General features: G+C 47.1%; 1 protein-coding gene across 1 annotated transcript; it reads right to left on the bottom strand.

Moving 5' to 3' along the window:
• Positions 1–1314: 1314 nt before the first annotated feature.
• Positions 1315–25551, bottom strand: Shmt1 (serine hydroxymethyltransferase 1). Its single transcript, XM_060363598.1, has 12 exons — positions 25246–25551; positions 19126–19222; positions 16571–16716; positions 14673–14788; positions 13343–13503; positions 10504–10585; positions 9344–9556; positions 7149–7265; positions 5432–5554; positions 3298–3414; positions 2780–2890; positions 1315–2524 (listed from the first exon to the last, which is right to left on the bottom strand). Exons 2-12 carry the CDS (start codon positions 19201–19203, stop codon positions 2352–2354), a joined length of 1437 nt encoding a protein of 478 aa, XP_060219581.1. The 5' UTR covers positions 19204–19222; positions 25246–25551; the 3' UTR covers positions 1315–2351.
• Between the last annotated feature and the right edge of the window lie 491 nt (positions 25552–26042).

Raw genomic sequence — 26042 nt, 5'->3', positions numbered from 1 at the left:
ATAACCTATCATTCCTGATCTGACCTTCAACTCCTTTATTTTAGATCAGTTAAAATACAAAGGATAGCTGGGCAGTGGTGGCACATGCCTGTAATCCCAGCACTTGGAAGACAGAGGCAGACAGAAGACTGAGTTCTAGGTCAGCCTGGTCTACAAAGCTGTCCTGAGTCTAAGGCAGCCAGGGATATACAGAAACTGTTTCAGGAGGGGAAAAAAAAAAAAGTACGAAGGATTTCAGCCTGGTCTAAATTAAGTAAATTAGTTCTTCATGATCCTAGGAAGACCAGGAGACCTCTCTTTTGCCAGCAGTTGAGCTATGCGGTGCTGGAGGCAACTTCTAGAATATCTTCTATGCATGGTGGCTACCTGTTTGGCATGCTGAGTCCGTGCCACTCCCTAGCCTGAGTGTTGTATACCTGGCCAGTGTCCTGTGCAGCTGCCACCACCATGGTTTATCAGATGGCTGGGTGGCAGTAGCTCACCCAGTGATGGATGGGATATCATCAGGTACGTGAGGCCTTTGGAGGAACCAAATTGCAATAGCAGGTAGACCCTCTGGGCTACTTTCTACTTCCCTAGAGAGCTAAGAAAGTGCCTTGGCTTGTGCTTTGAAACAAATTAGCCAGCTTTCTGGTTTTACCTTAATGCTGTGATCAAACTGGAATCTTTGAGAGGGACATACACACACACAGCAGCAGAGGTTAGGTTTCTCCTACTTGGAAAGCAATGCATCTCTTGAGTTTAACATACTGTTTCCCTGAGCCCTTGGCCCGCTAAGATCTGGTACTATTAAAACTTTGGTTAGGAACAGTCAGGAGGAATAGATGAGATGTAGCAGAGGAAAAAGAGCACCCTGCAGAGTTGATCTGGTCTGTAGCCCGCTTCCCCAGGACGCCCTACCTGGGGCCAGGTGTCTTCACCAAGGCCAGAAGCACAGGCCACACAATTGGAGATGAGGGGACCAATATCCCACCACAACCCGATGGAAACTGACACCACTGTCTTCTTTCCATGGAGACAGTACCAATAATGGACCAGCTCCCAGGGAGCCTTGGCCAAACTATCTTATGCTAGACAACTGGAGCTGAAGGCTGGATTAGAGCACACAGCAGTTAGTGAGCGGCAGCCTGTAATGAACTTGTCCTTTTCTAAGAAGCTATTTTATTACTGCATGTTCCCACCATGTCTGTGAACGTGTCCCAACCCTGCTAGCTGCAGTCACAGTACTGGACCAGCCCTGCTGATGTCACTATGTTCCATAGGCATTATGCACAAAAGTTTAGTCAGAGTGAATGCCAAACAGTGTGAGGAGTGTACTTTTTAAGATATTAATTTATTTGAGTTCAGATATTTTTAAAATATAAAAACTGGTTGTATTTTTTAAAGCTATAATTCTTGTAGACATTCTGTGGGTAAAAAACTGTCCATATTAAAGTCACTGATGGTTTGCAATTCAGCAATGTGAAAAATAAAAGACTCTTCGGGAAGGTGGCATCTGGGTCCCTAATTACAGAAAGGATCTAGTTAAATTAGGCAGGTGAAACACAAAGCCTTTGGCCTCCACCGATTCTCATACCAGGAAGGGATTCCCAATTTGTGGAGACAGCCAGTTCTATAGGAGTGTGTTTGTGCCCTAGGCATGAACCCAGGGCATCATACATACTGACCTAAGTGACACCCCTAGCCCTTCTATTAAAACCTCAACCTGCTGACATTTTTTCTTTAAAAGAAAATTTTATGTGTATTGCTATTTTGCCTGCATGCATATCTGCACTTCATGTGTGTATGCTGTCCTCAGAAAGTACAAGAAGGGGTCAAATCTTCTGCAACTGGAGTTGCAGGTGGTTGTGATCCACCATGTGGCAAGAATGCTCTGAAAGAGCAGCCAGTGCTCTTAAGTGCTGAGTTGTCTCTCCAGCCCCTAATACTATTTCTGCTTATACATATACTCCCCTAGTGTACCATCTCAAGCTCAGAGCAGAACACTCAGGGATGCTCTGGCAGTCTTCTGGGGGACACAGTAGGAAGAATGGAAAACTTGAGCATTCCCTCACCTGCCACTTAGTAAAGAGAAAAGAGAATTCTGCCTCATCCTGCACTGGATGAATGAGGTCAAATAGCTACATAGTACTTTTTTCCAGAATTATATACAGCTATTGAGAAATGAAGTTTCAATTTGTAGTCCTTAATAATCTGTCCGAGAATATTTGAAATGCAAACTGGACAGAAACACCCTCCAAAGCATGATGCAGCTCAGTGGTCCACTTCGGGACAGGTTGGTGGTCTCAAGAGGGCAGACTCCACAGGGTCCCAGAGCAGTCCTACCCTCTTGGCAAATGTAAGCTGCGCTGTCAGAAATCAGGCAGGCCAGGCAGCGAGAAGTTGGAAGCGAAGGTCTCCACCTCTTCCCGGAGTTTCTGCAAAGCATTCTGGTACTTTTCATCACTTGTCAGCTTCTCCTTGAACTCCTTCAGGGTGGCCCTCTCAGCCATTTCACCCTGAATCTGCAGAGTCAGCTCAATGCCTGTACAAAGTAGAGTGAGTGCCATGTGGGGCTTCCTTCACTGTGTATTCTGCCACAACTCAGAGGTGTCAGTGTTCCCCTCAGGTGATTCTGGGATGTGTCCCTTGACAGTGGACGCTATTTATAAACCTCATCCAAGAGGGATTTGTAGACCAGAGTGATTTTGTTGCCCCAGCTCTCACCAATGGCTGGGTCTTAGCTGCTAAAACACACCAGAAACTCCATACATACAAACCTCCAACATTGCATTCTCACCTCTGTGGATAAACTGTGCAACTTTTCGGAAATCTCCTTCCAAAAGTCCACGGGATGTCAACGCTGGAGTCCCCAGACGCAGTCCACTGGGCCGCAATGCACTCTTGTCACCTTCAAGACAAACAAGGCCCTGAGTTGTGCCTAATACACCACTGTGCCCATTGTGTATTTTAAAAGGACAGTTGCACGTAGATCCCAGTCTGTGATCCCAGCTTTCTCTAACATGGAGACAACTGTCTTAAAAAACTAGCCTGAGGGTAAAGAAGCTTGTGTGCCACTGTATTACCCTAGGAAAAGTAGTGCTCTGGGGGTGGTGTGGCCCTGGGTCCTTCGGAGGTTAACCTCTGTCAGGGCCTGATATGAGGCTTGTTTCTAAAGAGTCCCTGTCTCAATTAGTTTGTTCCTTTCTGCTCTTCCCTTATTGTGGTCTGTCTCCTCAGCTGAATACTTTGCAACACCGGCTGAAAGAAATGCAGACAGGCCAACCTCAGAAGGGAAGAACCACAGAGGAGCCTCACCTGGGCAGGTGTTCTTATTGCAGGCGATAGAACAGGCTTCCAGTACCTTCTCAGCCCTTCCACCATCAGTCCCCTTTGAGCGGAGGTCTACTAGGATCAAATGGTTATCAGAGCCACCTGGAAACAAAGTTGGATAAAGTGAAGTATAGAAGGTTAATGTCACAAGGAAAAGAACCTGCTGTTTTGCAAAGATGTGGGTAGAGGCATCCAGGAAAGAGAAGAGGACAGGAGCTCTTATAAAATGATTATTATACAAAGAGGTGCTCAGCTGCAGGCTGAAGTGTCTAGCAGCTTCTGAGGCTGTCTGTGCCATGACATTGTAGAGGCCCTTGCAGAACACTCAGTCAAGTCTTATGGATTCCGTGACAAATGACTCTAGGTAAATGTTCTAACCCTGAGCCACACTCCCAGCCCTTCTGGGATAGGAATGGTGTCACACGCTTTCAATCAATCCCAGCACTTGGGAGGCAGAGGCAAGTGGATCTCTTAAATGAGTTCTAGGCCAAGACCACATACTGAGATATCACCTCAGACACTACAACAAAGAGCACCTTTTAAGCAGCACCTGAGCAGTGAGTAGGGTCCAATTAGTCATGCAGCTGGGTCGTAAGCACATGTTCAGGAGGCTCTGTGGGTTCCTTCCAAAGCCCATGAGGCGGGAATACAGACTGAACATCATTCAAAATGCTAAGTCCAGCTGAATGGTGGTGTCACACACCTTTAATCCCAGCACTCAGGAGGCAGAGGCAGAGGCAGGCAGAGCTCTGTGAGTTTGAGGACAGCCTGGTCTACAGAGCAAGTTTCAGGACAGCCAGGGCTACACAAAGAAACCCTGTCTGGAAACAAAACAAAACAAAACAACAACAACAAAAAAAATAAAAGTAAATGCCAAGACCGGAAGCAGTGTTTAAGGTGAGTTTTTTTTACATCTTAGAACATTTGACAAACCTTACTGGTTGAGCAACCCTAACACAAAAATTCTATTCCAAAACTTTTTAGGCATCTGGTTTGTGTGCAAAGCCTTCACATTTTGAAAGAGACACAGGCAGTGCAAAAATTCCGACCTCATGCTCCCCAAAAGTTAATGGTGCTAAAGGCTTGCTCTCCATTCTAACGTTATCAAAAACTGACAGACCCTGTGGGAGATGGGCCTTGATGCTGGGCCCAGTCATACATGCCTCTGTCGTACCCAGTACTTGGAAATGGGCATGTATAATGAAACCTGTTTCAAAAAGAAACCTCCCGTCTCCTAAAGACAGACTTAGTAGGTCTTTATGTCACTTGAAGACTGTGGGTCTCAGCCCCTTCTTTTTCTTGTTTCCTGGCTATGAGCTAAATGGCTGTGCTCTACCACAAGCTCCCACCATGATGTACTGTCCAAAAGCAAAGGGGCTAATTGGGATAATTGGCTGTGGACAGGACAGGACAGATGCTCCAGAGGTCAGTCAGTGTGTATTGTGTAAGCTGAGTATCTCAGGCACTTGTTACAGACGCTCTGACCTAGCCCAAGGGCATGAAGAAGTTTCTGAGCCTCTAGGTCTTTCCCAGAGGCTTTGAACTTTCATTAAACCAGGGTGTGGCCTTGGAAGACCACTTCTCCCTTCAGCCCTGGGCAGTGCTGCAGGTTGCAAAGATGCAGCTTAGTTAAATCTGCAGCCTAGTTGTGCAGAACCACAGCCAAGTCCACATATTTGCTATACGGATCCCATCAGCTAACATTCTGGGATCTCAGGGGTCTATGTGAGAAAAAAAAAAGGGGGGGGGGAACGACTGGTATGTCACATGACTATTAAGAGATTCAAATTGTATACCCAAAACTTGGCAAGAACCAGGGAGAGCCTACTGTGTCTTGGCCTCATGGATGGTGTGAGCTATCACCAAATGGAAGGATGCTGGCTCTGCCATCTACAAATGGGTGACAGCTGTTCCCAGAATATGCAGTACCCATGTTGGGTGTCAAGCAGTAGCTAAGAAGGTAAGGGAAAGACCTACAGCTGAGGGTATGCTGTCTGAGGTGGTCAGGGTCGCTGCAGTGGTGGCAGTCCACACCCTAACCAGATGAACCAAGAGGACAGACTTCAGTATCCCCACCCAGGGGAGCAGGGCAGGCCAGCGCTATGTGCATTTAGTATACCTGTGACTATTTTGTAGCCTAGCTCTGTGAGGGCCTCAGACAGAGCCCTGCAGTTGGCCAGCACCTGGAGCTGGTAGATTTTGAATTCTGTAGTCATGGCTTGTTTCAGGGCCACTGCAACACCTGGACAAGGAGAGAGATTTAAAGACAGGTGGTGACTCAAGAGCAGGCTTTGTTTTCACGAAGCCCTGTGTCTGTAAATTACACACACACACACACACACACACACACACACCACTACCACCACCTGAGCACCCAATTGTTCATTTACAGTCCTAGGGATAGAACCCAGAGGATGGTTGTGATATTCTCCCATAGTCATTGCTCTAGCCCTATAATTAGCCCGCCACTCTTGCAGACTTCACTGAAGTCACTCCCTAAGGACTGCTGTGGAGGTAATCATCTCTAAGGATGAAAGCTCAATGATAACCTGAATGCCACAAGGACAGATTGTGTCCTTTTTATGCTTGATATATGAGAATGATGCTCTGGAGGAACAAAGTCAGTGTCTTGTGTAATGTAATGCAGCATTCCAAGCTGTACTCCCACAAGAGGGATGGCCTGCTTTCCCCCTCACTACTTAGGTACACTGTCACCCTTTAATGACTCCTGAGGGCTGTTTGACTATAAGGCACAAGAAGCAGAGCACTATGCAGATTCCATGTTCTAAGTCCTGGTATGGAGCCTCCTGTCCGCTTGTGGAACACATCAGTGCTTGGGTGCCAGCAACCCAGCGTGGAACTTGGATAGAGGGAACTGTGAGAGCTAAGCATACAAGCACTGTGGAAAAATCAGCCCAGGTCCCACCACCTCCCATCCCCCAGGCATCTTCTCTACGCTGCTATGCTGCATTGAGAAAGACTAGCTTTGAACTCAGAGATCCTCCCCAACGCTGGATTAAAGGCACATGCTATCATTGCTCCCTCTCCCTCTCTACAATGTATATAGGTGTTTGTCTTGTATATATGTCTGTGCTGGTGTCATTTAGGTGCCTTATGCCTACAGAGACCAGAAGAGGATATTGGATTCCCTGAAACTGGAGTTAGAGATGGTTGTGAACCCCCTGTGGATGCTGGGAAATGAACCAGGCCCAAGAAGAACAGCCAGTGCTCTTAACTGCTGAGCTATCTCTCCAGCCCCTATATTCTGCCTTTTCCAATCTCAGTGTACACACTGATGTCCTGCCTGAAAAACCCTACCTTGTCCTGAGTGCCACATCCACTGCCAAGATGACAGGAGGATGACTCAGACTGTTAAAGGTAGCTACAAGCCATATGTGCAAGTAGAATAATAATGAGAGCCATAGGGCTCATATGGAACCCAGGAATTACCACTGCAGCCAGGGTTCAAGGTGCAAGGGTCATGTGGGAGCCTCCATGGAAGAGAAGTAGCTCGGCCTGTAGGATTGGCCCCTACTTTTCTTCACTGGAGGCCACAGTCTTCTTTCAGATTTCTCCCTTAGTGCAGTTTTGCCTAAGGGTAGCAATCTGCGTGATGAGACACTTCTTTCCTGTCCTCACCTTGCACCACTTTTAACCAACCCCCTTTCTCCTATGTTATCATCTCCTATACAGACACTTCCCCCTAAGTTCCTTTTCCAGTGTGTAGGTCCAGGAACATCCTTTGGAGGACAGGCAAGATGAGAATTATGGACTTCACGAGGCTGTGATGGTGAGGGTGCAACCCAAGGGCTCTACAATAGCCTTGGTGACGTTACCAGCAATGGCATGGTTGTGGGGACCGCCCTGGAGGCCTGGGAACACAGCAGCGTTGATGAGTGACTCCAGTTCATAATAAATCTTTGTGCCAGTCTTGGGATCCACACTGCGCACACCTGGTAAAGAAGCTAGAATGTTAGCAGACGGACCAGTTTCCTTCAGACTCACAGCCAAATTGGTGTGAGCAGCTAGTCACACCTCAGCCTTGACTGGCTGCAATGTCAGAGCAAAGGGCCCTGTAGCGGAGTGACTGGGTGGACTGGTGGACTGCTGGTTTCAGTTGTACACCTGCCCCCTACTAAAAATACATGTTATACATTATATGTTATATATAGTCTTGCTTAACAGTCATGGCTAGCCTGCAACAGGCTGTTCTACAAAGTATGTTCCAGGCTAGGCTCCAGAGAGACACCTGCCTATGCTTCCCAAATGCTGGGATTAAAGGTGTACACCACCATGCTTGGTCCCTTTTCCTTAATTAAAAGACCAAACCAACCAACAAACAAAAACCCCACAAATCTTGCAAGGGCACTCAGGAAGCAGAGGCAGACAGATCTCTAAGGTCTAGGTCAACCTGATCTACAAAGCAACTTCCAGGACAGACAAGGCTATACAGAGAAAACCTTGTATCAAAAACAAAAACTTTGTCTCAAATCTAGAAACTGAAAGGAGAGAAATATTCCAGAGTGGGTCAAATGCTTTGGCTGTCCTCCTCCTCCTCCTCCTCCTCCAAAGGCCAGAATGCTAGTGCAAGGGCAGTAACGCTCAGATGACCATTCACAAGAAAGGTTAACAGTAAAGACAATTCCTGTCCAACGGTGAGCATCACTAACCCCTGCAGTCTCTTTAAGCCAAGGGACCGCTACAGAAGCACCTCGTGTCAATCCCCAGAATGGCCATGTAGAGGCCTGAGTACTATTGTGACACTCTCCGCTCTAGGATCAGGAAAACAAGACTCAGAGAAGCTGCTGGTAGCCCAAAATGACATGGGAACCGAAGATCTACTCTGGCTGGCTGAGGGTCAACAAATCCCAGTGACTCAGAAATACCAACCCAGAAACCTAGCTTGTGACTCACATTTAAAATCTGATCACTTGAGAGAGTGAGGCAGAAGGATTGAGTGCTTGTCTTATAGAATGAGATCCTGGTTTAAAGCTTAAAACAAGCAAAACAAAAAACAACACACCAACAACTCCACACAGACTAAACTGACAAAAGTCCTCAGAGGCACAGGCCCAAGAAGACTGAAAAGGTGCCTTACTGGGAAGTGCCCATACCAGGTAGGAGGTGTGGTAAGGTAAGGACATAGATCCTCCCAGGGTAAGTCACACAGGAGGGCCAGCTGCTGTGTTTCGCATGGCTATGGGCTACATAAACGCCTAACTACATAAACGCCTTTCACCATCGTAGCAACTCCAGAATAAGGGAAGTCTATGCAGAGCTGGGGTATAAGGTCCTGGGAAGAAAAACACCTCACTAAAATGATGACATTCATACATAGGCTATTTGTATTTGTTTTATGGACAAAACAGTCTTAACTACGTAGCCCTGGCTGACCTAGAAGTTGCTACAGAGATCAGGCTGCCCCTAAGCCTGCAGCCGTCCTCTGCCCAAGTGCTGGGTTTATAGATGTGTGCCATCATGCCACACCTCCTGCACCAGTGCTTCATCACTGTGAGCATCCGTGTTAGTCTCACGGTCACCCCCACCCTCTCAGACAGGGTCTCAGGCTGGCCTTGAATTCCTCATCTTCCTGCTTCAAGAACTGGGATTACAGGTCACATTAATCTCTCTTTATGAGCCACTCAGATGACTCAGCAGGTAAAAGCCCTTGCTGTGCAAAACTGCCAACCTGAGTTCAATTGCTAGACCCCACAGGAGAAGAACTCCCAAAAGTTGTCCTCTGACCTCCACATCCTGTGGCAGGCAAGTACCCCCACCAAAAATAGTTCTTGGCTACCTGACCTCCGTCCTGTGAGGAGTCAGGTGAGCAGGATACTGGCTAAGGCCCTTTCCTGGCACACACACTGAACTGTGGCTTGGGGCTTCCTTCAAAGCCTATATTTCCTGAGGAACAATTCAAGACAGAATCCTGATCTTTTCCAGAAGTCACAGTCCAGAGTTTTCCCAGTTTCGTTCCCACAGGAAATGTTAGCCCACACTCTGTCTCATGCTGGGGCATGAGGGAACTTACCCTTTCTGTAGAATATCATACCAGCACGGCAGCCCCTCAGGGTTTTGTGGGTTGTGGTGGTCACTATATGGCAGTGTTCAAAAGGGGAAGGCACCACACCAGCTGCCACCAGCCCACTGATGTGTGCCATGTCTGCCATGAGATACGCCCCATTTTCATCAGCAATCTTTCGCAAACGTGCATAGTCCAGGTTCCGAGAATAGCAGCTGGTCCCTGCGACAGGGGAAATGACATGGTAGTGTCAAAGATGTCCAGGATAGCTGAGCTGGACAGATCTGCAGGGAGATCCCCCTATTCTTTTCAGACAGATGAATAGTGTACCCTCAAAACCATCCCCGAGCTAAGTGTAGTGATACACACCTTTAGTCCCTGCACTAGGAAGGCAGAGGCCAGTGGGTCTACAAGTTTAGATCAGCCAGGGCTACACAATGAGACCTGTTTCAAAACAATCAACTAATCAAACAAAACATCAAAACCATCCCTGTGTTTCTAAAACACCTTAAGAAAAGTCTAAGGCCCGAACCACTGATCCAGGGAGCACTATTGACAGCTGTTGTTAAAATTTCTTCTCTAAAAGTGAACAATGCCTGCCCTCCCCTCATATATTCTCAATAACAAGCCAAAGTACAAGTTCTCACTGGAAAACCAATGAGCTTATTGGTCCTACTAATGGGTTGAGAGGTTATGGGAAGTATGAGAGGTTATGGGAAGTATAGGTGACCAAATGCAGTTGCCTTGGAGAGCCCTCATCAGCATGGATGGTTTTTCAATAACAGAGTATAGAAAGCTCCCTTCCCCTAGTGTTCTCCAGTCTAGATACTCCAGCCCCTCATGGAGGCCACGTACACTTAGGGCAAAACTGCACAGATGGCTGGGAGAAGTGGCCTGACACTCAGGGTATGGGTTCAATTACCCTTCCAGCTCCCTCCTGGTAGGAGAGCAAAAGTAAACTGTCCACAAATGCAATCAAGACAGACCTTTGCAAACAGGCACAACAGACCTCATGAAGATGGCAGAGGTCTGGTTCAAAGAATAGCTCCTTACAACCCAGGCCTTAAAAGGACAGACTTATGTCTCAAGCCCATGTCCTGCGCTCTCCACAGTGGCCTAGAGGAGCAGCTGTCGAGGCCTTCCGGACCTGCATCCCTCTGGCTGCGCACCTGCGATGATGAGCTTTGGGTGAAAGAGGCTGGCGTTCTCCTCCAACCGGTCATAGTTGATGTAGCCAGTGTCTGGGTACACCTGTGGAGATCAAGGAGCCACAGGCTTGGCTGCTTCCTCTGGCCAAACAGTGTTCCCTGTCCACCCACCCGAGGCCATTCAGCTTGCCACAACACAGATGGGGACCTGAGGCAGGGCACTATATTCAGCCTGCACAAGGATATAAAAGGCCAAATATCACAGACTTGGGAGCCCTCACAGGAGACTCAGGATAAAGGGGAGCCTTAGCCCTAGGTACTATCCCATGTTACAGAACAAAGAGCCCAAGAAAATAAAGAAGACACAGCCAGAGGCCGGAGAGATGACTCAGAGGTTAAAAACATTGGCTGATCTTCCAAAGGTCCTGTGTTCAATTCCTAACAACGACATGGTGGCTCACAACCATCTATAATGAGATACGGTGTCCTCTTCCAATGTGCAGGCACGCATGCAGGCAAAATGTTGTATAAATAACAAATTTTTTAAAATAACAAATAACTTAAAAAGGAAAAAAAGAAAGAAAGTCACCCCTGCTTACACAAGCCTGTAACCCCAGGTACTAAGTAGGCTGAGGCTGGAGGATTGTCATGAGTTCAAAGTCAGGCTGGGCTATAGCGTGAGTGACTAAATCAAAACAACAAAGACGGGCTGCAGAGATGGCTCATAAGGTAAGAGAACTGCTGTTCTTGCAGAGGACGCAGGTCTGTTTCACAGCACCCACACGATGGTGCGTACAACTGTCCGTAACTCCCGTTCCAGGGAATCTGATGCCCTCTTCTGACCTCTTCAGGCACGAGATACATACACATGATATATATACATAGATATACACACACATACATATATGTAAACAAACATTCTGGCGAATTCTCATATACTTAAATTAAAAATGTATCTTTAAAAAAATGTTTATTTATTACATATACAGGGTTCTGCCTGCATGCCAGCAAAGGGCACCAGATCTCAATATACATGTTTATGAGCCACCATGTAGTTGCTGGGAATTGGAACTTGGGACCTCTGGAAGAGGAGCCAGTGCTCTTAACCTCTGAGCCATCTCTCCAGCCCTAAAAATGTATCTTAAAACAAACACCTAACAACAGCAAAGACACACCACCAGGAAGTGTTCAGAGGCTAGCCAACTTCTGGAAGAACAGTACAGAGGCCCTTACCTACCAAGTAGAGACCCTTATTTTGATTAAAAAAAAAAAAAAATCTAGTTTCTAGGCTGGCCAGGAAGATCTGTGACAAGAAACCCTCAGGCTGTCACTCACACCTACAAGTACAACCTCCTAACAGTCACTAGGAGGTCAGAAAGATGACAGCCATTACATTTATTTATTAGCATCTTTGTGTACACGTGTGTGTGTGCACAAGCACCATGGTCAGAAAGCAACTTATGAGAGTTGGTTCTCTCATTTTACCATGTAAGTCCTAGGGTTTGACTTCAGATCCCCAGGCTTGGCAGCAAGCGTGTTTTCCTGCTGACCCTCACTTTTTTTTTAAAAGAAAAGCACACCTAATATTGAGCTGAGTGGAAAGATTCAGTGCCATCTATTTCATGGTAGCAAACAGAAGACAACCATGGACAGCAGAGTAGACACCAGAAAGAGGGACACTAGGAAGAAAACATTACCAGACAACAGAAAATATGCACGCTTCCTTCTATCCAACTATCACTGGTTTATACGATTTATTTCTTGTATTATATAAGCGTTTTGCCTGCATGTATGTGTGTGCACTGTATGCATGCCTGGTAATGGCAGAGATCAGAAGGCCTGGGGTCCCCTGGAACTGGAATTACAGGCAGTTGTAAGCCACCAGGTGGGTGCCGGGTTCTCTGCAGTTCTGAGATATCTCCATCTCTGAGTGTTGGTCCTATCATAATGATGCATGAGCCCTTGGATCTTTTGGTTTTTACTTTCATTTTCTCAACTCAAAGTCTCACTGACCTGAAACTCATGTAGCCTCATTTGGCCTCAAAACTCATAATCCTTCTGCCTTAGCTTACCAAGTGTTAGGACAGTATGTGTCCCTATGCCTGGGGAGGGCTCAAATCTTTCTTTCTTCCCTCCTTCCCTTTTCTTAGGCAGGGCTTTATGTAGCTCCAAGTGGCCTTGAACTTTGGAACCCTTCCAAAGGCTGGGATAACAGGGACACAAATGCTCCAGTCATGCAGTGCTGATCTACACATCTACACCTACAACCCTTATATGCTTTTTTTTTTTTTTTGGCTCATCTGTTAATACAAAAAGAGCCCTCTGACTACACACACATACACACACACACACACTTGCTGTGGCTAATGGCTGTGACATAACTGATTCCACTGGTGGGTTCATGGCTGTAATGCCGGAGAACAGTTTGTCAACTAGGGACAGTGGTGGGCTGCAGGGCTGGACTGTAACCATATATAGGCAAAGCCTGGCTCTGCTTGGGCTGTACAGGCCCATGGCTATTACACTGAAGCTGTTAATACTGATGCTAGACAGAGGGACGTTGCTGACCTTGGTGTGGCCAGGGTCTGGCTATAGCTGAACTGTAAAAACCTCTCTTTTGTTTGCTACAATTCTGGGTGGACACTACTCTGGTGCAGCTCATCCTTCCTCAGTCACAGCCTTGGCCCAAACCTTAAATCCTCTTCCTTGTTGTCCCCAGTATGCCAAAAACCTGAGAAGTGCTTGGGGCAAGAAAGTGAGCTCCAGAAAGAGGGAGGAGCAGCACTGTGTACATGAAATTACTTATCCCCATGGGTGCCAACTCATAAGGAAAGCTCTAAAGAGACACATACAACCCTACCTTATAAGGCATGGATTCAAAGAAGATAGACGTGGCAGAGATTTTCTTCTTGTCTGTCATGAAGCCATGAGTCAGATGGCCTCCATCTGGAAGGTCCAAGCCCATGATTCGGCCATGGGGCTCGACCAGGGCGGTGTACACAGCAAAGTTTGCAGGGGAGCCTGAAACAGGGAGAACAGGAAGCCTTGACTATTTCTACCCACAAGACAGGAAGTGGCATGTTACAGGATATTTGATCCTGTTGTGAGACTGTGAACTGTAAAAACCTCTCTTTTGTTTGTTATGGTTCTGCCCTAACACACACCTTTAATCTAAGAACTTTCTTGTTTTTTTGTAAACAGGTAATAGCCCCAACACATCTTTAATCGTACAGCTTTCTACACAGGATTTGGTAAAGTTAACCCTAGGTCAAGAGGCAGAGCAAGTAACCAGCTGACAGGACTGAACTGAAAAGAAGGACTTTAAGAGAAGAGTATTTCAGACAGCATGGAGAGCTTTAGCTCGCTCTTAGGCTTTCAGCTGTTGGCTTTTTCTTCCTGGGCTGTTGGGTAAACTAGCAAGCCTTTTTCTCCATCAGCTGAGCTAGCAAGCTTTTTTTTTTAATTATTATTTATTATGTATACAGAATTCTGCTTACACGTACACCTGCACACCAGAAGAGGGCACCAGATCTCATTATAGATGGTTGTGAGCCACCATGTGGTTGCTGGGAATTGAACTCAGGACATTTGGAAGAATAGCCAGTGCTCTTAACCTCTGAGCCATCTCTCCAGCCCTGCTAGCAAGCTTTTAACTTTGAGCTTTGGGCCTTTTCCTTCTGAGTTGAGTAGGAAGATCAACTGGGTACTTTCTCTGCTTCTCTGAGCTAGTAGGCTTTCACCCCCGCATCTGGCTCCTGAATGTTCACTGGTAAAAATCAAACAGTTAGAATTTTCCTTTCTTTATGACATTTGGTGCCCAGCATGGGGCATGAACCCACAATCCTGATATTACGACTCTCATGCTTTACCAACTGCACTAACTGGGCACTTGGCTACTATCCAGGAACTTGGCTACTAGACAATCACATGGCAAGCTATCACCATGATTTTCCTGAGCTTTAGAAAGTAACCTTGTCCCAGTCCCACTGATAGTACCTGCTAGGGTGGAGTTCTACTTGGAGGTCAGTATAGAGCTAAGTAAGTCCAAGGGCAGTGCACACAGATACATATTTCCTTGCCTTGTTTCTATTATTTATGAGAAACCTTTTATAGGACTTGACTTGATGACTGTGCCACCACAGAGCCAGGCCTAAGGAGCTACCCAGAGTCCATGCGGATGCAACACTCACCTGAATAAGGCTGGACGTTGACCCCCCAGCACTGAGGATCCAGGTGGTAGGCCTGCAATGCACGCTTCTGACACAGGATCTCCAGCTCATCAATGAACTCAGTCCCACCGTAATACCTGTGAAGAGAAGCATGGTCCACATCCACCCTGGGCCCAGTTTCTGCGCCTAGCAGAAGTGCAAGATGCTCAAGCGTGGGCAGAGAATGTTGGGAGGAAGTGGGTCCTGCTCTAAGGTTGCTGTGAGAATCCAGTGAAGTATTACTAGTGGTGAGGCCATGCCTGGTCTACATAGCTGTAGACTACAAAGCTGTTCAGGACAGCCAGGGCTACACAGAGAAACCCTGTCTAAAGAAAAAGGGGGAGGGAGGATGAAAAGAAACAAGGGCATCTCAGACAGAATGCACTGTCTTTTCCTTTTGGAGGTTGGTCTGCGCATGTTACCGACTCTTAATTCTGGTTACACTTATCTTTGTTTTGTAAACCTGACTAAGACATATCTGATTGGTTGATTAAACAGCCTATACCTGGGCAGGGCAGAATGGGATGGGCGTGGCTAAGGTTCCTGAGCTTTGGAGAACAAAACTGATCATGGGAAAGATAGCTGGGAAGAGAGGAAAAAGGAGGGTGCTACCATGCATTAGCATGGAAAAAAAGAACCACATGGGACTGGAGAAAGGACTCCAATGATGGCATAAAAAGACCCAGATAAAGAATAAAAGCAAGTACCATGGGATTATGGATGAAGGGATGAGGATTAAGGCACATGGCATTGGACGGGGGCTGAGAGGTGAACGGTGAGGTAGAAATATCTGTGCAGCCCGAGGTAAACAAGGCAATTATATAATGCTGCTGTGATAATCACAGGGCAAATAATAAATAATATAAAACCTAACACTATTTTTTATTTACAACAACACTTTCCTTTTTTCCTGTTCCCACTTAAACAAATGCATACATGTGCAAAAACTACTGTCAAATTCTGTATTTTCCTTGCCTGATGAGGACTGTAATAAACAGACAGAAAAATGTGAGTGCAGTGACACACACCTGCGGGAGACTATGGCAAGAAGCCCACTTAAACTTGGAAACACGAGACCAGCCTATGCTTTGTAGTGAGATCCATGTTGGTGGTAGAGGACTTGCCTCATGTGAATGAGGCCCTCAAATCAATTACCAGCAGGCACCACCAAAAATAAAAGTGGCGCATGCCTGCAAGCCACCATTTGAGAAAGAGGAAGGTGGATCAGCACGTTTGTAGCCAACCTGGTCCACACGCCAAGTTGTATATCTACATAGTTAGAATCAAGAAACACCAAAGTTTCAAGTTTTGAAGAAGTCTGGGTTTCAGATATAAAATATTTAACCAATGAGTTAAGTAGATATTTTGATAAAAAAAACACTTCTGATTAGAAGCATTTCAGAGAGCCTGCAATACACACTTTTTTCACTTCCCAGATGTAAAGGTCAGAGCAAAAGCTACTCTCTGTAGCTTTCTCACAGGACAATGAACCTTGCTAGAGGCTGGGCTGTGTATCTCATAGACAAGCCTTACTTATAACCATTTGACTTAGAGGCATGAAGCCAGCTATGCAGGTCTCGTATAGGGACTTCTGAGTGTGACTGACTGTTCTGAGAAAGACTACAAAATCCCACCCAAGCAGAGAACTGGAGGAGTTATATCAGAAGAGCAAGAAGGGAAGACAACCCTCTGACTAGCAAGCCACAGGAGGTTTGTATCTGAAAACCATGCATTGTAGCTTGTATCTGCAATAGTGCTTGGGAGGCTGGGGCAAAAGGGTCAGAGTTCAAAGTCAACCTGAACCTGAACATTGCAAGACAATGTCTCAACCAAGAAAAACAAAATTATGTTAAAGTAGGACTTCAAGAACGCTCACTCACCTCTGGCCTGGATATCCCTCAGAGTATTTGTTATTTAAGCAAGATCCCAGGGCCTCCAACACAGCTCTGCTGGCAAAATTCTCTGAGGCAATCAGCTCCAATCCAACCCTCTGCCGGTTGCTCTCTTTTTTGATAATGCTGTAAACCTTATCAAAAGGAAACAGACATGGGGCTGGAGTGAGGCTCAGGGGCTGGGGTGCTTATCTAGCATTCACAGTGCCTTTAGGCTGACCTACAGCATTGAGTTAATTGGGTAGCACAGCACATGCCAGCAATCTCAGCACTCATGGTTGTGGGAGTAGGATCAGAAGTTTCAAGGTCACCTTTGGCCACACAGAGTTTAAAAAAAAAAAACAACAGCAACAAAAAATGAATTTAAAACAAATTAAACAGGACCTGCTATGGTATAAGTATGTAATCTGGGAGTGAAGGTAGGATGATCAGGGGTTCAAGGTCATCCTCAGTTGGACAGCAAAACACAGTGATTTAATATCACAGCTAATCTGTATTGTGTATGTCTGTTTGCTGGTAACAGGGTCTCACTATGTGCCTTGGGTAGCCTGGAGTTCACTACACAGACCATGCTAGCCTCACATTCTCCTGCCTCTGCCAGCAAGAAAGGCGTGGACATACTCCCAGCTAATTTTTAATTCTATCTTTACATTTTACCAAGTTCTTATCTCCACGAACCTTATTCCAAAAGTATTTTAACAAAAACAGCACAGCCAGGAAGTGTTGCCACATGCCTCTGATCCCAGCACTGGGGATGCAGAGGCAGATGGCTATCTATGAGTTTAAGGCCAGCCTGGTCTACAGGGTGAGTTCTAGAACAGCCAAGGCAACACAGAGAAACCCTGTCTGTCTCGGAATTTAAAGAAAAAAAAAGAGAGAGAAGAAAAATTCAACACAACAGAAACCCCACTAATGGTTGCCCAGGGTTGGGGTAACTGCTCATGGATTCCTGGGTATGTGAATGTCCTACACTTTACTGTGAGTCCAGATGCCACCAGACATACAATTTCTCAGCTTTAGAAGCACCAGGCAGTAGGCAGAAAGAAACCACTTCAAGTTTTTAATTGTGTCCTGGCTAGAGTCTAACCCTCTCTCACGAGGCTGGCAGGGGCAGCAAGCCACAGTGCCTGTTGAGCTCATGACAGGAAACACTCAAACTACTATGCTTTACACTGCCAAGCCAGGATGCGTGCCAGGTGAGGTAGATTCCATGCAGTTTGGCCTATTTTGAACTTATGTGGGTTTATTAGAACATAACTATAGCACAAATTGAGGATTATTGTATGCTAAAACCACAGAACTGTACAAGTGAATAATATATTAATAAAACAATTACAAAATCAAGTTGCTTTTAGGCATATAAGCAGGTCTGTTCCAGTGCAATGTAAAGGAAGGGCCAACCTTCTTCCTATTTTCCTCTAGAGCACCTAGCCCTGTGTTCTGAACTTGGAAATACCTACCTTTATCACCACAAGACTATTGGCCACAGGTTCTCTTTGGTTGTGCCGGAGATGTAACTGGGATTCTTATACATCCTAGGCAAATGCTCTACCATGGTACTACTACACCCCAGGCCCAATCTGTCACTCAGCAAGGTTGTCTGTTACATAGTCAAGTTAACTCAGGATCACAGTGAAAAATTTAGTGCAGTATGGTAATAGAACATTTGCCTAGCAGAAATGAGGCCCTGGGTTTAAGCCCCAACAGCACAAAAGAAACCCAAATGAAACAAAACAAAATCCCCACAAAACAACAATGTAGAAAGAACTTTTATTCCCCTGAGGTAATTGTAGTCTCAGAAGTTCACTGCCTCTGTCTGCTAAAGTAGGCCTAGTTCCGGAAGCTTCTAGCCTCAGTGACTCACCGCTTACTAAGCTCACCTCCTACTCTCACGGAGATCTGAGCTGGCTGGCTCAGTTATTCTGGCTCAAACTCATCTCCCAGCTCATTTATTCAATCATGCTTTTCTCTCAGTCTCTGAACTGCTCTGCTTGGCCTCAAACCCTCTCCAGCAATCTGCTCTTATCTCCTGGTTTCTTCTCAGTCTTCACCTGAGTTCTCCCTGCAGCCTCTCTCTCTATCACTGTCCCAGTAAAACTGCCTTCTCTCCCTCTCTGCATTGCCCATCAAGTAGCTTCCCTTTTCTCTTGTCTCCTGAGATTTGGGCATATCCTATTCCATCGTATCATCACTGATTCGTCACTATTTCTGCCATTCAATTAAACATCACTTTCAATCATGGATGCATTCTTCTACAAACTAACTATCCTTCACTGGCTGGGAGTAAAGGTATATAATACCTGATCCTTGTTCTATACCAGGCTGGCCATGAACTCAGATCTGCTCGCTTCTCTCTCCTGGATTAAAGGCATATTTTATTCCAGCAGCATCACACAGACCCTGAAGGTCTTTGGATGTGATCTCTTGTCAGAACAGCCATGTTCTGATTTATAATTCCTCTAGACGACAACAAAAACCCCAGGGACCAAAACAAGATTTCCAAAGTACAAACATGTAACATGTGAAAGCACCACAGGTCTCACCTCAGCATCACTGTCCTTGAGGGGCTCTGTCAACATCTTCTCATGAGAAGACCACAGGGTGATATCCTTAACTGCCATTGCACTGGTTCAGAGTTGCCTAAAATAAGGGAAAGAACATGTGTATTCCAACATCAACCCGAGCAAATCTCTCCAGACTGGCTGATACACCTTTTCTATTTTTTGGTAAACAGGCACCTAAATCCCTTGAAATCACTTGAAGCTCCCCCTCATTCCAAAGCTGCCTACCTTGTTAGGTAGGCACTGAACCACTGAACAAAGACCCCAGACTCAGGTAGTATGAAAAAGCAAAGAGCCTGGTCAGGATCACCGTGTGATGTCTGCTTCAAGCGGGGTCCCAAGGTCCTGTGATTATGTCTCTTAATCCAGACCTCATCACCTGGTTCAAAGCAATATGGGTTAGGGGGCGGAGTGGACTCATAAATCTCCTTCATGAAAGGCCAGTGATCTTTTGAGTCGGGTGTAGAACCTGTAAGGATTCTAGAAACTTTTGATTATCAAAGTCAGCGAGAATTTCAGACTGGAGACTGGGGAGGAGTGGAAGAGTTCTCCTGTAGAGGATCTCAAAATGGGTGAGACCCAAAGTATAAAGGGTATTTCTAGCCTTGTACAAGGCATATGGAAGATGAGCCACCCAGTCCCTGCCAGTTAATTTAAGGTACGATTCATCCTCCTACCTGGCCTGAACTTCGGGGACGATATGCACAATGAAGCTTCCAATTTACCCCCAACATACCCAATATGGACCCTGGGTTGTCTGAGAGATGAAGGCCAGTCCACTGTCCGAGCCTATGAGAGTAGGCAATCCATATCTGAGGAGGATGTCTCCTAGCATCTTCTCCGCCACTACACTGGCAGTTTTCTTCCAAATGGGGAAGGCCTCATCCCTCCTGAGCAGGTATCTATAAAGACTAGCAAATACTTAGAGCCATACATCCCTGGTTTTACTTCAGAATAAGCTATTTCCTAATTGGCTCCAGGCCATTGACCTCTTACTCAAGTTCCTATGGTTTCTTGGCTTGAGACAGTGGCATTAACAGCTTGGCATGTGGGGCAGTGGGAAACAGCCCTCTTGACTATTTCTCCTAGATGAAAGACTCTGTAGTTGGCACCTCTTAGTAACTCTTTAATCTTTCTCTGCCCCAAGTGGGTACCTTGGTGTCAGCTGTATGGAACCATGCATCCTTCCAATAGATTCCCTGGCATCTGGCCATGTCTTGTTTATCCTTTTCCTCATATTGTAGTGAATCTGGGACCTCAGCTGGCACCACAGTCACCAAGGCCTGGGTGATAGTGAGACCTGCCTCTCTGGCTGCCTCATCTGCTTCCCTGGGCTATTGGCGAGCTTCCCTTCTGATGACCTGGACAGAGAATAATAGCAACTTTGAGACGGAGCCATAAGGCCTGCAGAAGGGCCAAAACTTCTTTTTTGACAGTTTTGCACTCTGCTGTGAGGAGGCCCCTTTCCTTATAAAGGGGCCTATGCACAAGTGCAGCGGTGAAGGCATATCTACCATCTGTGTAGATGCTGACAATGTCTCCCTTAGCTTTTGTAAGAGCGAAGGCTGAATTCCTGGAGGCAGTGCCTTGGCCCAAACTTTCCCGTTAAAGTCCACAATCTGCCCCCACATAGCTGGCACCTTTTCGGAAAAAGCTGCTCCCGTTGAAGAGACCTCGATCTGCATCCAGCCATGGAGTCAGATCCCGCTGGAGATTCTGGACATGTTGTAGCATGATGGAGCATCATGTTAGACATTTGTGTCTGGGTCCAGCAGGAAGTGGTGGGGTTGAGCCCTGAAGACAGGTTTTATTGTATGCCGGGCAGGTGTAGAAGTAAAGACTGGTAGTGGGCCACCTGAGCATTTGATAGCATCATTTGGGGGGTGGGGGGTTTCAAATCCCCTTTCTAGTGTGGGGGTGTTATTACTAGCTCCTGCCCTGTGATAATTTGTCTACATCTTTAACCAGTAAGGCAGTGGCCACTACAGTGTGAGAGGCATGGTGGCCGTCCCACTGCCACGGGGTCCAGCTGCTTGGACAGATCTGCAACCGGGCTCTTCCAAGGGCCCAAGGCTTGAGGTAGGGCTCCTTCTGCTACGCCCTTATTTTCGTCCACATACAAGTGAAAAGGTTTATAAATGTCTGGTAGGACCAGGGCTGGCGCTTCAAGTGAGGCCCTTCTGAGAAAGGCTCTATCCATTTCAGGTGTCCAGTCCAAAGTGCCTTCCTGCCCTCGAGTGACCTCACAGAGTGGCTTGGCAATCTCTGTGAACCCCAGCACCCAGGCTGTGGAAGCCCACTGATCCTAAGAGCTCCCGTACCAGCCTCCTTGTGGAAGGGGTCGATATACTGAGAATGGTTTTCTTCCAAGATCGAGACAACATCCGTTGGCCTAATTTGAGAATGTACCCGAGAGAGGTTACCTCTTGTCTGCAGTTGAGCCTTTTTGGCCAAAACTCACTTGGTAAAACAAGTGGTGGCCTGTAGGCAGGTTTCTGGGTGGCCACAAGGAGGTCATCTACATACTTCAAAAGGCTGGTACCATGGTGTGTACAGGGTCCAGTCACTGGAGTTAGCACAGTATGTCCGGGACCATACCGATGGTTGACTGAAGTTCTTGGGCCATTGGATCAAAGGGTATGCACATATGGTAGGCTTCCAACAATCTTTCTAAAAATGCGCCTGAATTTTCATTTTTTCCCTATATCACTTTGTTTAAAATTAGGGGCCATCTGGCGGCGTCCTGGAGGGCCCCCTTGAGAATCTGGCGGAAGACCTGTAGCCTCTCCTTGTCTGCTTTTCTTTTGTTTTCTCGGTTGCACCCAGGATTGGGTGTAGGCCGCAACAATATCAGCCTGAACCTGGGTGGACATACCACTGGTGCCCAGAACCAATTTCCTTTTCTTCAGTCATGAAGAGAACCTGCCGTACCTGCTGGCAATCATCCTATGTGGGCTGACGAGTAAGCATGACTGAATCTAGAAAAATCAATGAGCTTAGCTGGTTTCTCAGAAAATGTGGAGTTCTGCAGTTTCTAGTTATACAAACCATTACTAGCAAGGGGCAAATGAGTCATGTACTATCTCCTGTTTCCATCAGGGGATCCCATGAAGTGGTCCAGCACTGGACTCAAGGGGGTAGATGAAGCCTGACCCATGGTTTGAACTCAATCTATATAAATTTGGAGCAGGACAATGATGACGACAAAGACAGTCACAAACAGACACAGAAAGATGTTCCTGGGAAAGGGGAAGAAAGGGGAAGAGTCACTGTGAACTTAGCTAAGTCTGCCAGGCGGGCCACACGAGCTCGAGTGAGGTAGGCTTGCTGTTGGACCCACCTGGGCACCCGACTGTTCTTCCCCATCCATGGCAGTGGCTTCCCCGGGGCATAGGACAGGGGATGGAAATCATTCTCTTCTGGGGCCGAGGGAAGAAGTAAAGGTGGTCAGCAAGGTGGTACTTCCTGGACGGGGAGGATAGAGGGCACAGCAGCAGGGAAAGGTTGGAGCCAGGAGGGAAGGTGCTCCACTAGATATTGCCAGATGATGTATGATATATATATTGCCAGGTGACATAATGGGACATTATCTGGGTGTCTTAGATCCTCATAGACCAAAGCCTTCACCCTACAGATAACGGGCAGATAAAATGTTCTCTCCTCTGGCCATCCTACTTTGAAGGTAGACCACCCCCTCCTGCAAAAGATGGTTAATTTTCCTGGGCAGACATCCAAACCTGAATGTTCCAAAATCTAGAAGTCCTTAAAGTGGTCCAGCACTAGACTCAAGGGGGTAGAAGCCTGACCCATGGTTTGAACTCAATTAATGTATGCAAATTCAGAGTAGGTTAACGACAAAGAGAGTCACAAACAGACACAGAAAAAAAATGTTCCCAGGAAAGTGAAAGAAAAATCAAAAGGCTTGTCACTTGGTCTCGCCCTCCCTGTGCAAGGGCAGCTGGGAGGTACAAAGAAACAAACAACAAAATTCCCACTGCAGCTGGGCGGTGGTAGCTCATGCCTTTAATCCCAAGGCCTGCCTGGTCTACAAAGCAAGTTCGGAAAGCTGGGGTTACACAGAAAAACTCTGTCTCGAAAAAACAACCAAAAACAAAACAAAAAACAAACAAACAAAAAAAAAACACAACACTGCATTCATAGCTCTTTACTCAATGGCTGGCAGCCCTCCTGTCCTTTTCTGTTAAACCTGTATAAACTTTATTTATGGGGTAAGTATTTAAGGACTGTCCATAGACTACTACTTTTTGGTGCTGTGGTCAGCAAATCCAGTTGGAGCCATGCCCTGATGGGGCTTCCTCTGGTGGAGAAGGACCACAGGCCAACAAATACTGAATAAATACATAAGGCCAAAAAAGGAGTGCTAGGGGTAAGAAGTAGCCAGGACAACCTAACAGAAAGCAGCCGATCACAGGCAAAGGGCCTACTCTCTAAGAGGAGACAGACGGACAAAACCAAGGGGCAAACAACCCAAATGGTCCCAAACAACAGGGCTCTTCCTCTCTTTGGAATAGGTAGACAAACAAGTGTTAATCATCTTTTAAACAGAAAATTCCCAGGCAGGACTTGTAGTTGTTATTTTAACACAAGCATGAACTCATTAGGCTTACAAACACAGAAAGCACTCGCAGTCAGATGGGCTTCTGCAGTTGAAGCAGCAGCAGCCAGCAACCAGGAAAGGAGAGGTTTAGACACAGTGACTTCAGAGAGGCATGCAAAGTGCCTTCTTGTTCCTCTCCACCCAGGAGATCAGAACCCAGGCAATCCCAGCACCTCTCTGGGCCGTTGCCAATTGGCAAGTGGGAACCAGAGTCCACACCAGTCAGGTTTGGACCTCTGCTCCTAAAATCCCAAAGGGCAACATTTTCTTTAAACATTAACTGCTGAAGGCTAGAAAGGACCTATGTTGGGGGGTGGGGGAATCTCCTAACCATCAAAGAAGGAAAGTCCACTTGGAACCATCTTATTCAGAGGGCCAGAACTCTTATCATTGGCCAGGTATGCCCAGCCCTGTGGCTCTCCTCTCCCTGGAGTTTCCCACCTTGTGGGTTTATTTCGTTTGTTTGCTTGCTTGCTCGTTTTGCTTTTTAAGGCAGGGTTTCTTTGTGTAGCCCTGGCTGTCCTGGATATCTGCAGACCATGCTGGCCTTGAACTCAGAGATCCACTTGCCTCCACCTCTGGAATGCTGGGACTTAGCTCACTCTGAGGAAAATAAACAGCATCTTTTTTTATTAAGGACTGCAGGTTTGCCTAAGCTTAGGTTTATTACTATTATTGCCACTGGAACAGGGCCAGGCATGATGGGCCTTCCTTGTTTCATAAATGGATTTTTGTGCTCTGCTTTACAGAGGCGCATCCCAAAAGCTATATATATAATAGAGGCAGAATCTGGCCAGGCGTGGTGGCTGTAATCCCAGAAGTCTAGGAGGCAGAGGCAGGCAGGACTCTGTAAGTTAGGGACCAGCCTGGTCTACAAAGTGAGTCCAGGATAGCCAAGGCTACAGAGTAATAACCCAACCTCGAAAAACCAAAAAGAGGCAAAATCTGAACTCTTGTTTACTTTGGGTACTTCCTAGAACCTGGGTAACACAATTACTCACCTTGGCTCGACATTCCCTCAAGGAAGAAATTTAAAACAGATTCCGTGGGGGACCCAAACTGGTGTTTCCAGTCCAGTAACTTCCTGGCTCAATAAAACACATTTGTGTTTACTTCAGCTAACCATGAGTCACCTAACTTCCAGACCTGAAACAGAGGCACTGGGGCTAAGATCGCTACAACCCAACGTGCCTCCTAGAGCGGGGTAACACCCTGCAGACCCGGGAACACTAGTACATCAAAAGTGGTGATTACAGATCTACAGACAAACCTCGGAAGCAACATGTATAAACCGGGTTCCAGCCCCAGCACCACATAAGCCAGGAGTGGGCAGCGCTCGCTGGTGCGGTGGAGGCAGGACAGTCAGAAGTTCACGGTCATCCTTGGCTACTGACATAACAAGTTCGGGTTCACTGCTTCCCGGGACACTCCCCGGCCCCCGCAAACAAAACAACAAACAACCGCAAAGATCAGAAATGACATACCTAGTGTTAGGAGCGTGGTGGGTTCTGCGAAACGGCCTCAACCTGTGGCACAGGATGGCCTCCACAGCGCTTGGGAGCGGGAGCGGGAGCGGGCCTTAGACGCCTGGTCCTCCCGCCTTTACGGAAGGGGCCAAAGCCGTCGCGCTGGCGCACGCCTCCAGCACTCGGGAGGCGGTTCTCCGAGCTCCCCAGGAGCACGCGGACAGCGACCGGAGGCCCGCCGCCGACCCGAACGCTGAACCACCCCGCCTGGGTCCCAACAGCCCCGCACGTGCTCCCGGCACCTGCCCACAGACCACGTGACACACCACGTCCGGGGAGAACCCAAACTTGGCGCGCGGAGGTCGGAGATCCACTAGGCTCAGCCCAAAGCGGCCCGGCCCCGCCCCGCCCCTCCAGAGGCCCAATCAGAGGGCTCAGCCGTGTAGAGCCCGCCCCCAGCCTCCCCGCCGCGGAGTCAGGGCACAGGGGGAGGAGAGAAAGGGAAAGGGAGCTGAAGCGGGCAGGTGGGAGGAGGGAACGGGGCGGCCTCTCACCTTGGGTGGGACCAGGGAATTTGGGGCTTTAGAGTTGGCTGTAAAAGGAAGGTTGCCTGATCCGGAAGACCCGAGTAGGGTTAGGGATCGATCCTGGCTTGGGTTCAGTTGCCAGCAGCTCACAAATGTCCGGAACTCCAGTCCCATGGAAAAGGCAGGCAGAGGGTGTTGAATTCCCTAGAACTGGAGTTATGGCTTGTGACCTGTCATACGGGTGCAGGGAACAAAACCGTGGCCCTCCGCAAGACCAACAAGTGCTCT

Source organism: Meriones unguiculatus, chromosome 11, assembly GCF_030254825.1.
Source record: "Meriones unguiculatus strain TT.TT164.6M chromosome 11, Bangor_MerUng_6.1, whole genome shotgun sequence".
NCBI classification, from domain to species: domain Eukaryota; kingdom Metazoa; phylum Chordata; class Mammalia; order Rodentia; family Muridae; genus Meriones; species Meriones unguiculatus.
This window is presented reverse-complemented; position numbering and strand designations above follow the sequence as displayed.